The sequence below is a fragment of the Mobula hypostoma genome, chromosome 29 (genome assembly GCF_963921235.1).
Source record: "Mobula hypostoma chromosome 29, sMobHyp1.1, whole genome shotgun sequence".
Classification (NCBI taxonomy): domain Eukaryota; kingdom Metazoa; phylum Chordata; class Chondrichthyes; order Myliobatiformes; family Myliobatidae; genus Mobula; species Mobula hypostoma.
In genome coordinates, this window is record NC_086125.1 from 9,464,192 (window position 1) to 9,489,087 (window position 24,896).

The 24,896-nt window shown below is 41.1% G+C and overlaps 1 protein-coding gene across 1 annotated transcript in view; it reads left to right on the forward strand.

Annotated features, from left to right (window-relative positions):
* Positions 1–233: 233 nt before the first annotated feature.
* Positions 234–24,896, forward strand: part of LOC134339283 (heme-binding protein 2-like) — a 37,769-nt gene continuing 13,106 nt past the window's right edge. Inside the window, exons 1-3 of the mRNA XM_063035660.1 lie at positions 234–619; positions 19,073–19,151; positions 19,711–19,831. Of these exons, the coding sequence (XP_062891730.1) occupies positions 234–619; positions 19,073–19,151; positions 19,711–19,831 (586 nt within the window). The remainder of the gene's footprint in view (positions 620–19,072; positions 19,152–19,710; positions 19,832–24,896) is intronic.

Below are 24,896 nucleotides of genomic sequence, written 5' to 3' on the forward strand. Positions count from 1 at the left end.
ATCCATGATCCTGACCGCAGTTTATATATCGCGTGGCCAATTATTAACAAGCACTCGCAAAAATGCATGATGTTTTCTGTAAACGTGAAATAGCTCATCCCAAAACATTTCAAGTTATAGTCAGGACTTTAACCAGGCGTGCTTGAAGAAAACCCTGCCCAATTATTACCAGCATGTAACCTGTTGCACTAGAGGTCCCAACTCACTAGACCACTGCTACACTACGATAAGGGATGTCTTCGTTCCTTCACAAGACCACATTTTGGCAAGTCAGATCTTTTGGCGTACTCCTACTACCTACATACAGACAGAGCCTAAAAAGCAAGGCTCCAGAGATCAAGACAGCTAAGAGATGGTCACGGGAGGCAGAGGAACAGTTACAGAATTGCCTTGACTCAGTGGACTGGGCCATATTAAAGAACTCATCTGAGGACCTGAACGACTACACTGGGGTGGTTACAGGCTTCACTAAAACAGTTGTGGATGACTGTGTCCCCACAAAATCATTCAGGGTTTACCCCAATCAGAAGGCCAGGATGAACAATGTCATCCGGAACCTGCTCAGAACCAGATCAGAGGCATTCAAGTCTGGAGATCAAGATTGCTACAATAGGTGCAGGTATGATCTTTGGAAAGCCATCTCTCAGGCAAAGTGGAGATTCCAGACTAGACTAGAATCAAGGATGGATGCTCAGCACTTGTGGCAGGGTTTCAATGCCAAAACCTCCTACAAAGACAAATCTTGTGATATAGAGGACAGCAAAGCTTCACTTCCGGATGAGCTCACTGCCTTCTATGCTTGCTTTGACCACCAGAACAGCAAGGAGCCATCATGCCCCTCCATGTCTCCCAATGATCCTTTGGTATCATTATCTGAAGATGACATGCAGGCTACCTTCAAGAGTGAATCCAAGGAAAGCATCCGGTGGACAGAGTACCTGGCCGAGTACTGAAGACCTGTGCTGGACCAACTGGCTGGTGTAGTCACAGATATCTTCAACCTTTCACCCCAGCAGTGTGTCGTACCCACCTGCTTCAAGCAGGCTTCAATCGTACCAGTGCCCAAGAAGAGCATGGTAACATGTCTATACGACTATCGCCCAGTGGCATTTACATCCACAGTGATTACGTGTTTTGAGAGGCTGGTGTTGAAGCTTATCAGCACCTATCTGAATAGCAACTTGGATCTGCTCCAATTTGCCTGCTGAAGCAACATGTCTACAGCAGATGCTATCTCACTGGCTCTTCACATAACCCTGGAATATCTGGACAGCAAAGATGTATACATCAGGATACTCTTTATCGATTACAACTAGGTATTTAACACCATTATCCCCTCAAAACTAATCAGTAAACTCCAAGAAACATACATCAAAGTTGCTGGTGAACGCAGCAGGCCAAGCAGCATCTATAGGAAGAGGCGCAGTCGACGTTTCAGGCCGAGACCCTTCGTCAGGACTAACTGAAGGAAGAGTGAGTAAGGGATTTGAAAGCTGGGGGGGGATGGGGAGATGCAAAATGATAAGAGAAGACAGGAGGGGAGGGATAGAGCCGAGAGCTGGACAGGTGATAGGCAAAAGGGGATACGAGAGGATCATGGGACAGGAGGTCCGGGAAGAAAGACAAGGGGGGGGGTGACCCAGAGGATGGGCAAGAGGTATATTCAGAGGGACAGAGGGAGAAAAAGGAGAGTGAGAGAAAGAATGTGTGCATAAAAATGAGTAACAGATGGGGTACGAGGGGGAGGTGGGGCCTTAGCGGAAGTTAGAGAAGTCGATGTTCATGCCATCAGGTTGGAGGTTGGAATCTTTTTGGATTCCAGACCTAATCAGTTCCCCTCTACCACCACTCTGCTCCGCCTAGCGGAATTAGTCCTTACTCTTAATAATTTCTCCTTTTGCTCCTCCCATTTCCTCCAAACTAAAGGTGTAGCTATGGGCACCCGTATGGGTCCTAGCTATGCCTGCCTTTTTGTTGGGTTTGTGGAACAATCTATGTTCCGTGCCTATTCTGGTATCTGTCCCCCACTTTTCCTTCGCTACATCGACGACTGCATTGGCGCTGCTTCCTGCACGCATGCAGAACTCGTTGATTTTATTAACTTTGCCTCCAACTTTCACCCTGCCCTCAAGTTTACCTGGTCCATTTCCGACACCTCCCTCCCCTTTCTAGATCTTTCTGTCTCTGTCTCTGGAGACAGCTTATCCACTGATGTCTACTATAAGCCTACTGACTCTCACAGCTATCTGGACTATTCCTCTTCTCACCCTGTCTCTTGCAAAAACGCCATCCCCTTCTCGCAATTCCTCCGTCTCCACCGCATCTGCTCTCAGGATGAGGCTTTTCATTCTAGGACGAGGGAGATGTCTTCATTTTTTAAAGAAAGGGGCTTCCCTTCCTCCACTATCAACTCTGCTCTTAAACGCATCTCCCCCATTTCACGTACATCTGCTCTCACTCCATCCTCCCACCACCCCACTAGGAATAGGGTTCCCCTGGTCCTCACCTACCACCCCACCAGCCTCCGGGTCCAACATATTATTCTCCGTAACTTCCGCCACCTCCAACGGGATCCCACCACTAAGCACATCTTTCTCTCTCTGCATTCCGCAGGGATCGCTCCCTACACAACTCCCTTGTCCATTCGTCCCCCCCATCCCTCCCCACTGATCTCCCTCCTGGCACTTATCCGTGTAAGCGGAACAAGTGCTACACATGCCCTTACACTTCCTCCCTTACCACCATTCAGGGCCCCAAACAGTCCTTCCAGGTGAGGCATCACTTCACCTGTGAGTCGACTGGGGTGATATACTGCGTCCGGTGCTCCCGATGTGGCCTTTTATATATTGGTGAGACCCGACGCAGACTGGGAGACCGCTTTGCTGAACATCTACGCTCTGTCCACCAGAGAAAGCAGGATCTCCCAGTGGCCACACATTTTAATTCCACATCCCATTCCCATTCTGACATGTCTATCCATGGCCTCCTCTACTGTAAAGATGAAGCCACACTCAGGTTGGAGGAACAACACCTTATATTCCGTCTGGGTAGCCTCCAACCTGATGGCATGAACATCGACTTCTCTAACTTCCGCTAAGGCCCCATCTCCCCCTCGTACCCCATCTGTTACTCATTTTTATGCACACATTCTTTCTCTCACTCTCCTTTTTCTCCCTCTGTCCCTCTGAATATACCTCTTGCCCATCCTCTGGGTCACCCACCCCCTTGTCTTTCTTCCCAAACCTCCTGTCCCATGATCCTCTCGTATCCCCTTTTGCCTATCACCTGTCCAGCTCTCGGCTCTATCCCTCCCCCTCCTGTCTTCTCCTATCATTTTGCATCTCCCCCTCCCCCTCCAGCTTTCAAATCCCTTACTCACTCTTCCTTCAGTTAGTCCTGACGAAGGGTCTCGGCCTGAAACGTCGACTGCGCCTCTTCCTATAGATGCTGCTTGGCCTGCTGCGTTCACCAGCAACTTTGATGTATGTTGCTTGAATTTCCAGCATCTGCAGAATTCCTGTTGTTTGCGAGTAAACTCCAAGACCTGGGTCTCAATACCCCCTTGTACAATTGGATCCTGGATTTCCTCATTTGTAGACCCCAGTTTAGATTGGCAAAATCATCTCCTCCACAATCTCCATCAGCACAGGAGCACCGCAGGGATGTGTACTTAGCCCCCTGCTCTACTCACTTTGCACTTTACACCTAGCTGAGTACAGCGCCAACACCATATACAAGTTTGCTGACAACACCGCTGTTGTGGGCTGTTGTGGGTGGTGATAAATCAACATACAGGAGGGAGATTGAAAATTTGGCTGAGTGGTGTCATAACAACAATCTCTCACTCAATGTCAGTAAGTCCAAGGAACTGATAGTAGACTTCAGGAGAGGTAAACCATAGTTCCATGAGCCAGTAATCATCAGAGTATCAGAGGTAAAGAGGGTCAGTAACTTTAAATTCCTGTGTGTCACTATCTCAGAGCCCATGATATAAATATAATTGCAAAGAAAGCACAAAGGTGCCTCTACTTCAGAAGGAGTCTGCAGAGATTTGGCATGTCATCAAAAACTTTGGCAAACTTCTATAGGTGTGTGCTGGAAAGTGCGCTGACTGGCTGCGTTACAGTCTGGTATTGGAACACCAATGCCTTTCAGCAGAAAATCCTACAACACATAGTGGATTTGGCCTAGTATACCACAGGTAAAACACTCCCAACCATTGAGCATGAAACTTCGCCGTAGGAAAGTACCATCTATCATCAAAGATCCACCCACGCCTAGCTCTTTTCTCACTGCTGCCATCAGCTAGAAGGTACAAGAGCCTCAGGACTCGCACAACCAGATTCAAGAACAGTTACTACCCCTCAACCATCAGGCTCTTGAACCAAAATGGATAGCCACACTCATTTAAGGACTCTTACCTTCTTATTTCATGCTTGTTATTTATTGTTATTTACTTATTACGTGCATTTGCATATTTCCTTTACAGTTTACAGATCCTGTTTACAGTTACTGTTCTATAGATTGGCTAAGTATACCTGCAGAAAAAAGAATCTTGTGATGACGTTTATGAGTTTTGGTAACACATTTACTTTGAACTTTGAATTTTGAAATAATACACCTGCATAATACCCCTGATATATAAACATGATTTCCTGTGCGGGTGCTGTGTGATGTACCCCACCCCGCCAAATAACAGACAATACACCATATACGATTAAATGATTACAATTTATAGATATTACTGGAACTAATATAAAATATAAAAGGAAAGTAAAAGGTGCCAAACTTATCAAAGTTCAACCACTTTGTGCACAATCGTTGGAACTCAAGTAACGGGGTCCTCTTTCCACCATTCGATCCCCTCTGACCCTCTCGACCCACCGCTTGGGACCAACCACGGTGGTCGACCAGACGATCCACACGAGTCTGTATTCGTCTCCTCTCCTCGCCAAAGACCCTGGGCCTCGGACTCCCGCTCGAGGTCCATCCCGTCGGCCAGCTTACAGCATCGTGTCACCTCTCTCTGTCCCCATCGCGCCTTCTGCGCCAAAGCCCGCGCAACACAATAGCTTACAGATACACAAGAAATAATAACATCTGTCCCAACTGGTTAGCAAATTAATACAATTCTCTTTATAACCCATACAAGCTGCTAGAGAGAGAACTTTCTCAGCAGTTAACATAACAAAGAAGCCATTTTGATTAGCCTACGCAGTAACATAAAAGAAGAAACCCCTTACACATGGATAGAAGGATTATCAAAAACATAAGAGTCATTCACTGCACTCACAATGGGGGCGGGGGGCTACATTTCTAACTCACCTCCTGACTGAACCACAAAAATCTCATCAGTAAGGTACAAGTGAATACTGTAATGGAGTACTCTTCAATTGTCTGGATTAGTGCCAGCACTGCACAATAAGCTCATCATATAGCATAAAGTGAGCTATTTGATTGGTACCACATCTACATCCTAAATTTTTGCTTCTTCTACAGCAGACACATCATAGCTGCAAAGCATTCCAATTAGAAAATACACTATAAGCACTCAGCTCCTCCAGTAGTACCTTCCCAAACTGCCACCAAGCAGTATGCTCCCCTTTGACTGATATGGAAACATTTTGCTATTCCTTCATCATAACTGGGTATAAATTCTATCACTTCATGTCCAAAAGCATGATGGAATTACCTTTCATCAGAAGGACTGCAGAGGTTCAAGAAGGCGGTTCACCATTATCCTTTAAAGACACCATTCCTAATTTCCTTTGACATGTACTATCCCAATAATGAAAATTCAAAACCCCTCCCCAGATGTTTACTACCGCTTTGTGGACCTGCATCATCCAAACAAAATACATAAGCTGATCCAAAACTTGTTTTCAGAATCAGAATCAGAATCAAAATCAGGTTTATTATCATCAACATATGTCGTGAAATTTGTTAACTTAATGGGTACTGACTGCTCTGACTACCAAGCCAATGAGGATCTAATGTTAATCTAATCTGCCTACTCGCAAATATGTTACATGATTGTGCAGGCTAAAGAGAATAGAAGGTTCCACAAATAGGGTCATTCTCAACTTTGAGGTCATCTATTTTTTTGTGCACAGTCAGGCGATTATGCAGTTCAGCACTTGCTAGCACATTGGGACAGGGTGGTGGATGTTAGAGGAAGAGGAAGAAATGGAGGAGGGACAGGAAGAAGGAAGTCAGTGCATTTTTGAACACTCTTCTGGTCTTGCTTGTTTATAACAATCTGAAAGCATTATATGTACAGTGAGGAAAAATCTGAGTGAGTCCTTATTCCTCTAAAAATTAGGCAGTTATCTTCCACAGCATTTGGAATTGAATGATATGTAGCAAGTAGTATTTGCTCACATTCAAGCATCAGATAATGGCCACATTAAACACAAGTCTGTCTAATCATCTTTGTTGATATTCAATGATATCAATTTCACAGTCATCATCTACATCCTGAGGAATTCAGCACTGACTGGAAACCTAAGAGGATCAGCGCATAAGTAATGCAAGGAAGAAGTTTTTCAGTATCAAGTGGTTCAACTTTTGACTTCACAAAGGCACACTAAGGGTTTAATGAAATGCTCTCCATTTGCCTGGGTGAATGCAGCTCCAACACCTAAGAAGCTTGACACTAATCAGGACAATTAAGTTCATATAATTAGCACCCTTTACAGTGTGAGTTGCAATCATGAACGACAGTAATCAGCTACGGCTACTCTGACAACACCCGGATCTGAGAGCTCAGGTTCACCAAGAAGAACAAGGCTAGAAACTGTCTAGGAATTCCACCACCGCCTCCAATTGACAACAACCTGACTTGGAAATATTTCTGCACTTTTCCCTTGTCACTGTGCTAAGATCCAGGAATATTCTACATAACAGCAGTCTGGGAGTATCTCAATAACAAGCAATTATACAAATTAAAAAGGCAACTTCTCAAAACTTTCTCAAAGGTCATTGGAGATAATAATTGAACACCCCCAACCTACAAAATGAAGACGACAGACTGTACCGGATTTTAAAGGGCATGCTTTCTGTACAACTTGAAGTCTATTGCTTTTGTTACGTACCCCATAACTGGGTTGCCAAACCAGCAGAAATGGATCACTTAGTTGGAGTCTGGATTACTGGAACTAAGAAAATTTTATTAAAATAAGTAACACAGTACTCTAATCGTAAGGATATGAATGCAACAGATTAGCAATGATAAAACACACATGTACACAGAGCTAGGGTAATAGGAATCAACCAAGCTCTATCGCAGTCTAGGGGTAAAATGATCAGTCTCAAGTGACGCAGAGTTCAGTTCAGTTTAGTACAGTTCGCAGTAATCGCTATTGTGCCCTTGGAGAGAGAGAGAGCGAATGCAAATTTCGGTTCAACAGACCTTTGATGTTCCCCGCAGTTAGCTTTCGGGCGAGCCCTTTTACTGTCTTCGGAGGTCACCGACTGTGACCCCTCCATTCCGGATACGATCGTTCCTCCGTGGTGAACCCGGCACCCAGGCAAGGGCGGACACACACACACCAGGTTCCCGCCGATCGTACCTTTTCACCCTGTGCGTCTATGGTCGGTCCCGCGACCAGACCTCCAAAATCCCACCAGCTTGTGGGGGCACACCGCTTTTCCAGGGTCTCGTGATCTCATGGTGTTTGTCTTGCCTTAGCGAACCTGTTCCTTTTATCCCCCTGCTGGGGTATCGCCTGTCCATCAAACTTCAAACAGTTCAGGTTCAAAGCAACCGGTCTGTCAATACTTGGAATTGTGTCTCTTTTCGTTAATCTCTCTCCTCTCTCATTAACACTTTGAACGCTTCTCCCTTTGTCTCTCTTATCTCTCTCATCAGCATCAATCTTCTGATAACTTGGTCTTTCGTCACACTTTCCAGCATGGAAAATGTGACCAGTTCAACTTCAGTACTTGAGGGTTAGTGCAGGATCAGCTTTGGTCTTACTGAAGGGTAGAGCATGTGTAAGGTCAAAACCTACTCCCGTCTAGACTTTTTCTGTTAAGTTCTCACGTTAACATTTTATACAAGCCAATTCTCCAGAAAATAAAGTGCACCAAAGAGCAATAAGAAGATTTGTATTTTACTGCGACGGAAAAGCCTGGGGGTCTTTATGGTCTACTCCTTTTCCTTTTACACACAGACGTTCAAAAATATTAACTAAGTGCAGAAAAGCCATCTGGCTCCTCAAGCCTGCCCAACAATTCGTTATTGATCTGACTGTAACGTCAACTCTGTATTGCTGCCTACCCCGGGATCTTTTACCCACTTGTTTATCAAACTGTATTTATCATTCCCTTAAATATATTCACACACTGTTTCAGGAAGAGAATTCAAAAGACTAGTGACCTTCTGAGAGAGCAAAGAAATTCTCTCACCTCTGTGTTAAATGGGAAACCACTCATTTTTAAGCAGTGACCCCTTGTTCTATATTCCTAATCACCCCCCCCCAAAAAGGAAGCGCTCTTTTCATCAAAGTAAACATCCATATTCTTGTGTGCATCTTGCTGTGCATTCCCAACAGCCTTTTCCTGGCAGATACTCCATCAAAACTTGACAACTAAATTATCTGAAGTTTCTCTTCTGTCAGGTTAGTATATGAGCTATGTTTACCACTCATCCTTTGTGCAGGGTCAAAGAGAATCTACATCTAAAGTACTGTAATACACACAGTGCCACTTTCTGACCTGGTAGTAATGGCTATCTGATCAAGAGACAGATGTTCTTCTTTCTGACTTTCTTAGATTGCTAAAAAGAAAACAAAAAAGGGCAGGTGATAGTAAAGAGATTTGCAATTTTGAGAAGCATTTTTACACAATTCCCAAGCTGTAAATGAGAGCAGACTGTAGGATAGGAGGTAAGTGACAATGTGAACATACCATCATCTGTGTGGACGGCAACATTCCAAGTCATAGACTATGTGGCTGCCATTTCAATAATAGTAGCATTTCATAAATTATTGAGCCAATAGAGACACACTTATCGACTCCTCTCACCGAGCTCCAAATATCCATGCGCATCCCTGAGACCCCACCTGGAGTATTGTGTGCAGTTTTGGTCTCCAAATTTGAGCAAGGACATTCTTGCTATGGAGGGAGTGCAGCGTAGGTTCACTGGGTTAATTCCAGGGATGACGGGAATGTCATATGTTGAAAGATTGGAGCAACTGGGCTTGTATACACTGAAATTTAGAAGGATGAGAGGGGATCTGATTGAAACATATAAGATTATTAAGGGATTGGACACGCTAGAGGCAGGAGACATGTTCCCGATGTTGGGGAAGTCCAGAACCAGAGGCCACAGTTTAAGAATAAGGGGTACAGCATTTAGAACGGAGTTGAGGAAAAACTTTTTCACACAGAGGGTTGTGGATCTGTGGAATTCTCTGCCTCAGAAGGCAGTGGAGGCCAATTCTCTGGATTCTTTCAAGGAAGAGTTACATAGAGCTCTTAAAGATAGGAGAGTGAAGGGATACGGGGAGAAGGCAGGAACAGGGTACTTATTATGGATGATCAGCCATGATCACAGTGAATGGCGGTGCTGGCTCGAAGGGCCGAATGGCCTACTCCTGCACCTATTGTCTATTGTCTATTGAAGCCTAACTGCTGTTGCTGCCTCTGATGGCAAACTATCTGATCTTGCAAAAAATAGGGAATTCGTTTAGTGAATTTTATAGCACATTATGGATTTGTCTGGGTTGAGAAATTGACAGTTTATGTAAGCTGGGAAATATGAATACAAGTCTTGCTGGTGTAGTTTGCATATTTAGGGTGCATCAAGCATATGGGCAGTAATATTTTTTGAAAATTGCTCATTGGATGGCATAGTATGAAATCACATGTGAAGCTCACGATACTGTTTTGATAGATTGGATTTACATGTTCTGAAACTCCCTCCTTATCCCTTTAGTACACTGTTTCAAATCTTTAATTGGGCATTTGAAATTTGGCTCCTCAATTGTAATGTATCTCTTCTTGAATTTTCTTTGCTAATCCTCCTTTAGAGCCCCCAGGGGCTTCATAAAATAATAGATGTGCATTTTTTTACATGAGGTAGACGCACTCTCCACCTCAGACTACAGGTATTTGGTTTTCCTACTGGCAAAATTTGATGACAGACTCTTGTACTTTTTGGGAGTTGCTTAAGATGCAGAACGTATACAGTATTTATTCTATTTTGTATAAGAAGTGGACAGATTTGAAAAATAATCATAATATACAGTATGTGCAGAATAATTAAGAAAAACAGTACAAATATAAAAAACAAATAATAATGATAATAATATTAAATAATACCAAGAACATGAATTGTAGAGTACTTGAAAGTGATTCCATAGTTTCAGTGTTGCGGTGAGTGAAGTTGTTCATGTTGGTCCAGGAGCCTGATGATTGAAGGTAATAACTGTTCCTGAACTTGGTGGTATGGGGCCTCAGGCTCCCGTACCTCCTTCCTGCAGTGAGAAGATAGCATGACCTGGGTGATGGGGGTCCTGACTGATGGATGCTGCTTTCTTGTGGCAGCACTATTTGTGGATGGTAGGGACTCTTTTCCTACTATGAACTGGGCTGTATCCACCATTTTTGTATGCTTTTGTTGTTCTTGGCATTGGTGTTTCTGGACCAGGTGTAACCAAGAATTCAACTAGTCAGGATACTCTGCACCTATAGAAGTTCATCAGAGTTTCAGATGACATGCCAAATCTGCACAAACTTCTATGAAATAGAGGTGCTGCCATGTTTTCTTTGAAATGGCACTTACGTGCTGGTCCCAGAAATCCTCTGATATTGTTATTGGTCCATAATTCATTGAAAATGGTGGCACAGGTAGATAGAGTTCTAAAGAAAGCTTTTGGCACATTGGCATTCATAAATCAATTTAATGGCTGTAGGAAATGGGATGTTGTGTTGACGTTGTATAAGATGTTGTTGATGGCTAATTTGGAGTATTGTGTGCAATTCTGTCACCTGCCTACAAGGAAGATGCAGAGAAAATTTACAAGTCTGTTGCTGGGACTGGAGGACCTGAGTTATGAGGAAAGATTGAATAGTTTAAGGCTTTATTCTTTGGAACGTAGAAGATTGAGGGGAGATTTGCTCAAGGTATACTAAATTATGAGGGGTATAGATAGGGTAAATGAAAGCAGGCTTTTTTCCACTGAGGTTGGGTGGGACTACAACCAGAGGTCATGGGTTAAGGGCAAAAGGTAAAAACTTTACGGGGAACATGAGGGGTGTGGAAGTGTGGAATGAGCTGCTAGCACAAGTGGTGTATGCAAGCTCGACTTCAACATTTAAGAGAAGTTTGGAAGTTTGGATGATAGGAGTATGAAAGGCTGTGGTCCAGGTGCAGGTGGATGGGAGTAGGCAGTTTAAATGAGTCGTCATGGACAAGATGGGCAGAAGGGCCTGTTTGTGTACTGTACTTTTCTATGACTCTGTAGTCAATGCCATGACTGATGAAGCTTGTCAAACACTTTCTTCGCTACCCTATCTACCCGAGACGATGCTTTCAGTGAACTATGTACTTACATTCCCAGGTACCTCTGATGCATAACACTCCCCAGAGCCGTACCATTCAATATACGTCCTACCCTTAGATCTCCCAAACTGAAATAATTCACATTTATTTGTACTGAAATCCATTTGCCAACCCTCAGCCCACATATCCAGCTGATCAAGATGCACTGTAATTCTTCATAACTTTCACAGTGTCTGTAATACTGGCAATTCTAGTATCATCCACTAACTTACCATGCCGTGTACATTTATGTACATCTAAGTTGTTGAAATAAATTAATAACAGCCAAGGTCCAACGAAGGACCCAGCTCCAAATAAACATGCAAACTCCTCACGGACAGCACCTCTCGCCAGCACATGTAGTGCATGGAATCTCGATTTCAGTGTTTAAGAGAAGTTTGGATAGTTAGGTGGATTGTAAGAGCATGAGGGCTATAGTCCAAGTGCAGGTCGATAGGAGAAAGCAACTTCAATGGTTCAGCATGGGCTAGATGGGCCAAAGGGCCTGTTTCTGTGCTGTACTTTTCTACGACTCTATAACCATTATGAAACCTTGGTAAGAACTCATGTTACGGAACAACTGAAGGCTATTCTTGCAATTTCACTGGATAAGCTGTTACGTGATTTGTACAACCCACTCTTAGTAGAAGTGTTACGTCATGTACAATGTACACTGCTGTTGGTTTGCCACTCATTAAATAAACAGCCACCTACAGAATACAGAAGAGTTGAGAGAGGAATCTGGACAATAATGTGAGTTTTTCAAAATATATTTTCTTGATTTGATTATAATAGTCATTGCACTTTTAAAATGAGTAACTCACTGCATGTGAAGGATTTTTAATAGTACTGACACATAAAATGAAATATATGTTGTAAAAATTTTATTCTAATTGGAACTAAATGATCTGTTTTGGACTTGTCGGAAATTTACTTAAATTGTTAAAATGCAAAGTTGATTTCCTATGTTTTCCTCAGCACCAAGTATCTTTTCCATTTACTTTTTTTTGTTATTTTACTTATTACTATGTGTCCATTAAGACCTTCTTATTGTGTATAGTCCTACTCCATTTTCTTCATTCCGAAGTTTTTTTAAAGTACTTGAGGAATGAACACAGTTGCAATAGTTTTTTTCTCATAAGAAATAGAAATCAGCAACTTGGTTCTTCATGTTTGTTCTCTCAATCGACAAGATCCTAGTAGATCTTCTACCTCAATATCATTTTCCTACCCTATCCCCATTTTCTTTGATTCACTTAATATTCAGAAGTATATTGTTTTTTCTGCTGAATGAAATAAATCACTGAGCCTCCAGAACACCTTGGGACAGAGAATTCCAAGAGTTTCCATCATCTGAGTGAAAATGTTTTCCTCATTTTAGTTCTAAATGGCAGACTGTTTGAGATTGTAATCCCTGATTCTAGCCAAAGGCATCATCTTCCCACATGTACCCTATCAAACTCTGTAAAATTATGAAATAGAATTCAATGAGGCCATCCCTGATTTTTTTAAACTGCCACAGTATGGCTTATACAGTTTGTCCTCTTGATCCATCAATTGGGATGGTAATGTACATAACCTTCTTTATTGAGTAAAAAGTAATTCTCAGACATGACCTCGACATTCCACACAAAAGTCTGATAAGATTCAATCTAAGTGTTCAAGCAGTTGATTTGTTAGAAACAGACAGGCCCAAATTGCTTGTGTATTTACTCATTCCTACAACACCAATGAATCAAATCCTGAAGGGTCTCTACCAGCTCCACTCAGCTTTGCTTCCCTTCCCAAGGCAAAGTACAAGAATATCATTAGCCCAGCATTCCTTTTGCAGCTTTAGTTCTATCAGAATATTACTGGCACGGAACTCAGCAGGTCAGGCAGCATCTATGGAGAGGAATAAACAGTCTATGTTTTGGGCCAAGACCTTCATCGGGAATGCCAATTGTATACTCCACTCCATAGATGCTGCCTGACTTGCTGAATTCCTTCAGCATTTTTTTTCAGCGCTACTCCAGATTTCCTGCATCTGTAGAACCTCTTGTATTATTTAGTATACATTTCTAGTCAGCCTGGCAATTATTACCTATCCCAAAGCTGTTTGAGAAAGCAGTGACAGACATCTTTCTTCAGCCAGTGTAATCTACCTGATGATGCTAGTCCAAATCTTATGGGTGGGAAGATCCAGGATTTTAATCCAACAATAATGGAGGAATGGTGATATATTTCTATGGAGACACAAGAGACTGCAGAAGCAAGAAAGAAGCTGATGCAGAAGCAGTGGGTCAGGCAGCATCCGTGGAGGGAAATGGACAGGTGTTGTTTCAGGTTGAGGCACTTCATCTGGACTGAAAGTGGGAAAATACCCAATATAATAAGATGAAGCAGAGGGATGGGGCAAGATTTGGCAAGCAAAAGATGGATCCAGGTGATGAGGGGTTGATAGCCAGATGGAGTCAGGTGGGGGAGGGAAGGGTAGAGACAGTGACAGAAGCTGAGAGGTGATAGATGGAGGCATCAAAGGGCTAACAATTGTGGAACCTGTTAAGGAAGTGAATAAGGAAGGTGTGGTGGATAGATGGGAAAAACAGGGGTATTAATGAAGAAAGAAAAAATGTGGGGGAGAAGGAACTGGGTGAGGTTGGGAAGGAGGAAAGAAATATGTGTAAAAGGACCTGGGTAGATCATAAGAAGAGAGAAATGAACAAAGGAAGGGCAGATTACCTGAAATTAGAGAATCTGATGTTCATTGCCATCAGGTTGTAGACTCCAAGAGGAATATGAAATGTTACTCTTCTGGTTTTCATTTGGCCTCATCCTGACAGTGCAGGACATTGAGGATAGACAGATCAGTGTGGAAATAGGAAGGGGAATTAAAATAGTTTGCAACTGGGAGCTCCAGATCTCCACTGCAGATGGAGCTCAGATGCTTGGCAAAGCGGTCACCCTGCCTGCGCTTGATTTCCATGCCTGAAAATGTGCAACTTGGAAGCAAACCTACAAATTGCAGTGCCGACCTTTGTCCTATCCAGTAGCTGATGGAAGTCATGAGTTTGTGAGATGTTGATGAAGTAGCCCAGACATGTAACTTTGGTGCATTACATAGACGATGCAGTCACAGTCCACACTTGGTAGATGAACTTAATGTTAAGGGAGGTAGGTGATGCCAGTCATGTGGGCTGTATTTTTCTGAATGGTATCAAAAATCTCAAGAGGTGGAAATGCTTTGACATTTCAAAAGAACACAAGAAAACAGGAGCAAGGGTAGGCCACCAGGTCCCTCAGGCCTGTCCTAACATTCAATATGATCATGGCTGATCAATACTGGCCACAACTCCTTTTCTGTTCAGGCAATCCACAATCTTTCAAACATTTCTCTATTACCACCTTAAATATTTTTAATGATCTAGCCTCCTTCACCCTCTGGGACACAAAATTGCAGGAATTCACTATCGTTGGAAGGTGAAATTTCTATGGACCTCAGATTTAAATATCCAACCCTGTATCTGTGACTATTTTGTGACTCTCCCATGAGTGAAAGCACTTCTAGATCTACTCAGGAAGATGCCACACACGATCTTCTTTGTGGGTAAGTAGTTGGTGGTACTGCTACTTAGGCAGGAAATACGATGGTACGTGTATCAGCAAGTGGAATGCCCTCTCATTGAAATTCCAAGATAATGTTGGAGAGGGTTGGGGGAAGTAATCACCAGACATTTAGGATTTTAATTTTTTCATCAAAACACTGTTTCAGAGCATACGTTACACTCTTCTACAAATAACAACAAAAAGTAATTAACAAAACGTCAAGATATTTGTTCTATTTTCTCAAGGAACAGCATTATCAAGAGAAAAGACCTTGTGCACCAACTAATGTATATAAACAGAAAGGACTTTAGAGAGTAATGCTACAGTAACAAATGTTACAATGGTTGCAATCTGAATCAATGTAAACTCATAGTTCTGGTTAAAAGTATTGAGAGCAAAGGCATGTGAACCAAGAGGTTTTATAGATCTTCAATTTTCACTTGTATTGTTGAAACAGTTAAAAATTGCTGTCAGAAACCTGTTATTTCCATTAGAATTGGTAAAAATATGTGGCACAAAAAATGATCCAATCCAGCCAAATTACATATGCCAAAAATATATAGTTCTGAAAAAGGATCTAGTGCTTTCCCGACATATATGACGAGTAATGGACTTCTTGGGCTTCCAGCCGGATACAGGTATATACCTTAACTGATGTTTCAATGGCAAACTCTGCCATCTTCATCAGGGATGATGCCTAGGCGTCTAGTCCAGTGCTATATATACCCCGGTCCACCCCTCCTGATTGGTTAGTCCTCATCCAATCAGGTTTCTACTGTCCCATCTTGCTTACAATCGAATTCCAGTTCTTAGAGCGAGATCTTTGGCAAAGAACAGGAATTCCATTGTAAACACACTGGGACTGCAGAAATCTGATTGGATGAGGACTAACTGATCAGGAGGGACAGACAATACATACCACCAGACTAGACATGCCTAGGCATCATCCCTGATGAAGATGGCAGACTTTATCATCGAAACGTTGGTTAAAATCAATACCTGTACCCACCTGAAAGCCCTAGAAGAGTTTATTCGACACATAGTTGTGACAACAAACAATACTAATATCTCTCCAAAGCATGGAAAGGAACAAGTGAAGAATCAAGGCTCTGATAACTAATGGCAACAACAAGCAAGTAAAGGTAATACAACAAAAGATTTGTGCCTTTCATGTAGCCAATGAAATATATTTGAAATCTAACTCCTGTAATGCAAGGATACAGCAGTCAATTTCCATAAAGCCAGTTTCAGCAGCAATGGAAGAAAGGGGGTCAAAAATGTACTCTGCCATTAAGGTCATGGTCTCAAATCCACTTTACTGCTGAAAGCCCATAACCCTTGATCCTCTTGTAGTCCAAGAAGTTTATTCTTGAAAATCTTTAATGACCCTCTGAAGTGGGAAATTTCAATGCTCCACAACCTCTGAGAATAAAATATCCTCCTCATCTAACTCCTGAGGGGATGATCCTTTATCCTATTACTTTGCCTAATGGCTCTAGTAGATACAAAATAGACAATAATTGCTGATATTACCTGACATGTCCGCACCCCAAGAGAAAATAATTATTGACTTCTTCCACTGCCATCTAGTGACGAGGTAATATTAGTAAACAAATTGATTTAAATTTTCATTTGTGTCACTGAGGTAACTTGAATCCTTGCAGAAAAGACAAACTGAAGTATTTTATGACTTTTTTATAATTTCATGTTGAATAATACTTAAAAGTAAATTTTCAAAATGAAGAATGAAAATGCAAATATACCTCTATTTACGTTTTTCTATCCTCAGGTACCGGACGGGACTGTGTCTATTTCTGTTATTTGATCTGATAGAAGTTGCAAACAGGTCAGAAGACAGACTATATAAAGATGTATAATGGGAGGGTGAAATTCAATTTCAATCTGATCGCATACACTAGAACAGTAAAGCACTTCATAAGCAGAACAATGTGTGTCTCCATCTCATTTTCTACTTTGTACTGAATTACATGTAAGCACCTGACCACTTTCACCTGACCTCTGCCAAAAAAAAAATCACTGGATGACATTGTCCAGGTAGGCATATTGTCCTTGCAGTCAAATAGTCAGGCAAAATCACTGCATATATTCACACTTAAAGAACAGCTAGATGCATGCTGCCTGAAGGGGTTAATTCAGACAACCTCTGTGTTACAGCAGTTCAGGATATTAAAATTTACCCTTATGGCATTCACAAATCACTACCAAAATATCACAGACACATTATAAAAATCCTCTCATGAAATTCAATGGTTAACAAATACATAAATTAACACAACTTTTATTTTTATCCAACTCGCATATTTTGACCCAAGTGCAGAGGATGCGGCTTTTCATTCCATAAAATCATGATATGGAGCATGTTCTAGAAATGCCCTTAACTGTAAAACACAGGTTACCTATATAACATTGCATCTCAGGAAGCTGGGAAACAGTTGGGAAGCAAGTCAATGTAAAACATAACCAAAGTATTCAGGTTTTGTCCAGTTACAAGATGTACTGTTCCACAAAGTAAGGCACATTGTCTTGGAGATTGCAAACCCTTGACATTACACAAATAGGAATTTTGATTAGCACTCCCCATGACTAAGTGTGATATTGGCAATAGGGAAGCAATAATCTTCATTATTCTGTGGATCATATAGCAGCCATGAACTAGCTACTATGTGACAGTGTTAAATCTGTAATACATGAAGGAAACACAAAACATAATAGCTGTTTCTGCATGTTGGGTGGCCTAAAGCCACAGCTAGCGGTGTTGCAGCCTCACAACTCCAGCAACCCGGGTTCAATCTGACCTAGGTGCCTGTGTGGAGTCTGCATGTTCTCCTGTGACCTGATATTGCCTGGTGTTTGCATGTCACCTGTGGTTCCCTCCAGGTGTTCTGCTTTCCTTCTACATTCCAAAGACATGCTAGCTGGTTAACCAGCCACTGTGTAGGTGAGTTTTGAGGTGGGGAACGGGAAAGGAAGAAGGGAGAGTGTTGTTGGGATTGTGAAGAGAAACAAAAACTATAATGTGTAAATGGGTGTATCATGGTCAGTGTAGAACTGTTGTGCTGTATGACTCTATGTTTAACTAAATAGTGTATATTATTCAAAGCAGTAAGTAGCACATCAATACAAGTCCCTATATACAGTTAAATGACATCCATACCTCCAGTTGACCACAGCAAGTCAGATGGAGCTGCCAATATTGGTATTATTACCTGATTTAGGGAAGAACAAAGAAGTGCCTGCTCTCTATCCTTATCCAGTAAGTTTTACTTGATAATGCTCCCATTGAAATTGAATTGAATTGACTTTATTTCTTACATCCTTCACATACATGAGGAGTAAAAATCTTTATGTTACATCTCCATCTAAATGTGCCATGTGCAATCGTAGTAATTTATAATAATTTATAATTATTGAAACAAAACTACACTTCTCATCTTGTCCATTTGACGGTATATTCTCTTACCCAATTATTGACATTAATTCCTGAGGAGGAAAACATTCGAGAAAAATACTTAAGTTTGTCAATTTTACCACTACGCCACAAAAGAAAGGTTATTGGGGACAATGACTAAAAGATTAGTCAAAAATGTAGGTATAAGCAGGGAGTAAGAGATGTGGTTTTAGAGAGAATTTCAAACCTTCTTGCCTAGGGAACTGAAAACCTAACTTCCAGTACGTAGTCTAGTACAGCAAAAGAGATATGCAGAAGGCTGGGAAGTGGATTATAGAATTCTAAGCATTGGAGAAGGTTACAGAGATTGGGAGAGCTGGAACAACGGCAGGGTTTGAAAGATATGATTGAGGGTGGCTAATGGATCTGTCAAAATGTAACCATTACTTAACACATTGTACAGTGATAGAAAAACTGACATCAAGAATGATTTGCTTATCTTTATTTCTAATTGTTTTTTCTTTGAGCAGTAACTCTCGACCAGTGCACTGCAGAGAAGCAAAGAAATGTTTTAATTATGATCTTATTTGTGAAAACTCAGGTTATGAGGTGAGAAGCAGAGATCAAACAATTTTTAATTTTAGAATGCACTGACAGAATGCACACCAGGCAAAGACTTGTAGCAAAACAAACGTTACTATCACCGAATAAATAGAAATTAAAGAAGAGTTGGCAGGTTCTACAGTAAGATCCCTCATTAAATCTTCAATATAAAACCACTTCACAAAACAGCTAATAAGAAATTCTTAGGGAATTTATTTAACACTCTAGATAATCACAGATGGTAAATTCATGATGCCATTGATACAATTGAACCATTCTACTGCACTGGATAGGGCCAGAACTTGAATTTGATTCAAACTCTGTCTCTAACAGTATAAGAGCAACCATCAGAAGATGTAATACAGTAAAACTGTTCTATTAGAATCTAGTGTGAACGGATACACTCAGTTACATCCAGCCTGCCACTTACATGACAAAGAAAATAGAAATGCTGCCAACAAGTAGTAAATTAACTAGTGGAAGTTAAAATATTTATCTGGATTGACATAGTGGGTGAATTCTTAATGTAATCAATGTTTTTTTTTCTGTGCTGCTTTATATGCAGGTTCGTCATTACAATTCATCAACATGGATTGCAACCAACGTAACAAGTTTTTTTATGGAATTTGCCAGCTATGAAGGATTTACAAAACTCTTTCAATACATCCAGGGCAAAAATGAAGAAGGTATGAACAACTAAACAGTAACAATCAAGATTACCACCAAATCACACACTTTATTCTAAAACTAAACATTTCCTCTCACCAAAAATTAAAAATCCGTTGCTCATCTAAAAATCTAAAGACTTGGGTTTGAATCTGATCTAGGTGTTGTCTGCTCAGACTTTGCACATCCTCCCCGTAACCACATGGGTATCCCCGAGGTATGTTCTCTCACATAATAAACACATGCCAGTGAATTAAATACTACTATAAAATAACCTGTAAAATAAAGAATAAGCTATAAGAAATCAGGGAAATATGGGGGATGGAATGAAAATAATGGAATTGCTCTCTTAAATGCTACTATGGAACCAATTGGTTAAACAGCCTCCTCCTACGCAACAAGTAATATCTCAGCATTTGCTCCAATTTCCAATTATTCAGCTTTGGTAGAGAAACTGGGGGAATAATGCCCCTTTCTCAAAGAAAATATAACTATTACTCAGGTCATTTTTAGTCTTCCTAGCGTCAGCTTCAGAGAAGATAAAAGATGAGACAAGATTGCCAGTTATTCATCCTCCCAGCCTCGAAGCATGTATGGCACAATAGGAATCGAGCAAGCGGACGAAGTCACAACATTGTTGAAAATAACCAAACCTTTTTTTATATTTGCACATGTGATAGTCATTAAAATCTTTTCTCAATTACTTCAAAAGGCTGTGCCAAGATTCTGCAAACATTGAACAGGTTAGTGTTAAGGTGCATATTTAAGGAATAGAGGAAGGTAAAGAATCAAAGGAGTAGAGGGAAAGGACTATAAGACCATAGACTTGAAACATTAACAATTTCTCTATTTGTTGATGCTGCCTGACCTGTTGAGTATTTCTGGCATTCTCTACAATATTTCAGATTTGTAACCTTATAGTATTTTGTAAATTTACAATGAAGTCAGGCCCAAGAATAGTTTGAGAAACAGAAAGAAACATTTTACAACTGACTGGGAATCAAAGTTTAGAAATAAACACAGTTTGTGTACGAGATCATAGAGGTAAATAGTGATAGCAATCTTACATTTAAGAGATGCATAAGGTTAGGAGGAATGGTGTAATGATCTTGGGGAGCATAACATTCATTAATAATATGTAATCACTAACATATGAACAATATAATACGTGAAGGGAGGAAGCCCTGTTTTAAGCCTTGTTGTTGAAGTAGGAGTGGAGGAACAAGATGAAAGTACATAGTTTTTGTGATAAGGCCTTGATAAAAGTCAGTGTGGGGAGAATATTTCTGATGGTGGGAGAGTCTAAGACCAGAGGACACAACCACAGAATAGCGGGGCATCCTCTTAGAATGGAGATGAGGAGGAATCTCTTTAGTCAGAGAGTGGTGAATCTGTGGGATTTGTTGCCACAGGCAACTGTGGAGGCCAAGTCTTCAAATATATTTAAAGCAGCGGTTGATAAACTCTTGACTGGTCAGGGCATGAAGGGATACGGGGAGAAGGCAGGAGATTGGGGCTGAGAGGGAAAATGGATCAGCCATGATGAAATGACAGAGCAGACTGATGGGCCAAATGGCCTAATTGTGCTCCTATATCTTATGACCTTATAATGAGAATCTAATAAACATAAACTTGGAACAGGACTTACATAAATCTTCAAAGATGCAAAAGGTCAGGTTGGAACTCAATAGTAGAAAGGAAAGGGAGATCACCCAATGACAATTGTTAGGCTAACTATGATAGCTTCAAGTCTTATAACCATATAACAATTACAGCACAGAAACAGGCCATCTCGGCCCTTCTAGTCCGTGCCGAACTCTTACTCTCACCTAGTCCCACCGACCTGCACTCACCCCATAACCCTCCATTCCTTTCCTGTCCATATAGTTGTCCAAATTAACTTTAAACGACAACATCGAACCGGCCTCAACCACTTCTGCTGGAAGCTCATTCCACACAGCCACCACTCTCTGAGTAAAGAAGTTCCCCCTCAACTTTTGCCCTTTAACTTTCAACTCATGTCCTCTTGTTTGAATCTCCCCCACTTTCAATGGAAAAAGCCTATCCACGTCAACTCTGTCTATCCCCCTCATAATTTTAAACACCTCTATCAAGTCCCCCCTCAACCTTCTACGTTCCAAAGAATAAAGACCCAACTTGTTCAACCTTTCTCTGCAACTTAGGTGATGAAACCCAGGTAACATTCCAGTAAATCTTCTCTGTACTCTCTCTATTTTGTTGACATCTTTCCTATAATTCGGTGACCAAAACTGTACACAATACTGCAAATTTGGCCTCACCAATACCTTGTACAATTTCAACATTACATCCCAACTCCTATACTCAATGCTCTGATTTATAAATGCTAGCATACCAAAAGCTTTCCTCACCACCCTATCCACATGAGATTCCACCTTCAGGGAACTATGCACCATTATTCCTAGATCCCTCTACTCCACTGCATTCTTCAATGCCCTACCATTTACCATGTATGCCCTATTTTGATTAGTCCTACCAAAATGTAACACCTCACATTTATCAGCATTAAACTCCATCTGCCATCTTTCAGCCCACTCTTCTAACCAGCCTAAATCTCTCTGCAAGCTTTGAAAACCTACTTCATTATCCACAATTCCACCTATCTTAGTATCATCTGCATACTTACTCATCCAGTTTACCACCCCATCATCCAGATCATTAATGTATATGACAAATAACATTGGACCCGGTACAGATCCCTGAGGCACACCACTAGTCACAGAACTCCAATCTGACAAACAGTTATCCACCACCACTCTCTGGCATCTCCCATCCAGCTACTGCTGAATCCATTTTACTACTTCAATATTAATACCTAACGATTGAACCGTCCTAACCAACTTTCCGCGTGGGACCTTGTCAAAGGCCTTACTGAAATCCATATCGACAACATCCACCACTTTACCCTCGTCAACTTTCCTAATAACCTCTTCAAAAAATTCAATAAGATTTGTCAAACATGACCTTCCACGCACAAATCCATGTTGACTGTTCCTAATCAGACCCTGTCTATCTAGATAATTATATATACCATCCCTAAGAATACTTTCCATCAATTTACCCACCACTGACGTCAAACTCACAGGCCAATAATTGCTAGGTTTACTCTTAGAACCCTTTTTAAACAATGGAACAACATGAGCAATATGCCAGTCCTCCGGCACCATCCCCGTTTCTAATGACATTTGAAATATTTCTGTCAGAGCCCCTGCTATTTCCACCCTAACTTCCCTCAAGGTCCTAGGGAATATCCTGTCAGGACCTGGAGACTTATCCACTTTTATATTCCTTAGAAGCTTTAATCATCATAGTTTCCATAATTTCCCTACCTGGTTCTCCTATCTTACCCAATTCAATATCCTTCTCCTTAGTGAATACCGAAGAAAAGAAATTGTTCTGAATCTCCCCATCTCTTTTGGCTCCACACATAGCTGTCCACTCTGATTCTCTAAGGGACCAATTTTATCCCTCACTATCCTTCTGCTATTAATATAACGATAGAGACCCTTGGGATTTATTTTCACCTTACTTGCCAAAGCAACCTCATATCTTCTTTTAGCTTTTCTAATTTCTTTCTTAAGATTCTTTTTACATTCTTTATATTCCTCGAGCACCTCATATTCTCCATGCTGTCTATATTTATTGTAGATATCTCTCTTTTTCTGAACCAAGTTTCCAATATCCCTTGAAAACCATGGCTCTCTCAAACTTTTAACCTTTCCTTTCATCCTAACAGGAACACAAAGATTCTGTACTCTCAAAATTTCACCTTCAAATGACCTCCATTTCTCTATTACATTCTTCCCATAAAACAAATTGTCCCAATCCACTCCTTCTAAATCCTTTCGCATCTCCTCAAAGTTAGCCTTTCTCCAATCAAAAATCTCAACCCTGGGTCCAGACCTATCCTTCTCCATAATTATATTGAAACTAATAGCATTGTGATCACTGGACCCGAAGTGCTCCCCAACACAAACCTCCGTCACCTGACCTATCTCATTCCCTAACAGGAGATCCAACACTGCCCCTTCTCTAGTTGGCACCTCTATGTATTGCTGCAAAAAACTATCCTGCACACATTTTACAAACTCCAAACCATCAAGCCCTTTTACAGTATGGGCTTCCCAGTCTATGTGTGGAAAATTAAAATCTCCCACAATCACAACCTTGTGCTTACTACAAATATCTGCTATCTCCTTACAAATTTGCTCCTCCAATTCTCGCTCCCCATTTGGTGGTTTATAATACACACCCATAAGAGTTACTGCATCTTTCCCATTCCTCAATTCCACCCAAATAGCTTCCCAAGAAGAGCCCTCTAATCTATCCTGCCAGAGCACCGCTGTAATATTTTCTCTGACAAGCAATGCAACACCTCCCCCTCTTGTCCCTCCCATTCTATCACACCTGAAGCATTTAAATCCAGGAATATTTAGTTGCCAATCACACCCCTCCTGTAACCATGTTTCACTAATAGCTACCACATCATACTTCCAGGTATCAATCCATGCTTTAAGCTCCTCCACCTTTCTTATAATGCTCCTAGCATTATATTCTTCTGAATATTTAAATGGAAGAAGTTACAGTTTTTCAAATTTGTACATGAAACATTTCAACATAGGAGTCAACAAAAATAATGGACAAAAAAATTGAGTGTTGTTGGTGTACAAGAAGCAAATTTGTAGACAATATAACCAGTTACAAAACTAAATGAGGAAGAGATATTAAAATATGGTAACTTCAGTAACCCCGAAGCTCATGCATGGAAATATATAAAAGTAACAACACAGAACACATTAAACGCAACTAGTTGTGCCAATGTGTATCTTTACCAGTGGGTCAAATTGTTCTATTCATGTTTTCATCTTGTCATTGCCTTAAGTTTTTATCTGGACTTCCATACAAAACGTACTGTGATTACAATATCAGAAAATGTAACCTGTAACTTTGATAGGGACTATTATGGTGCTGTGGGCCAAAGACAATGAATAATAACACAGTACACATGTAGCCTATCAAAATGGAGCAATACCTCCTAGGATGCAG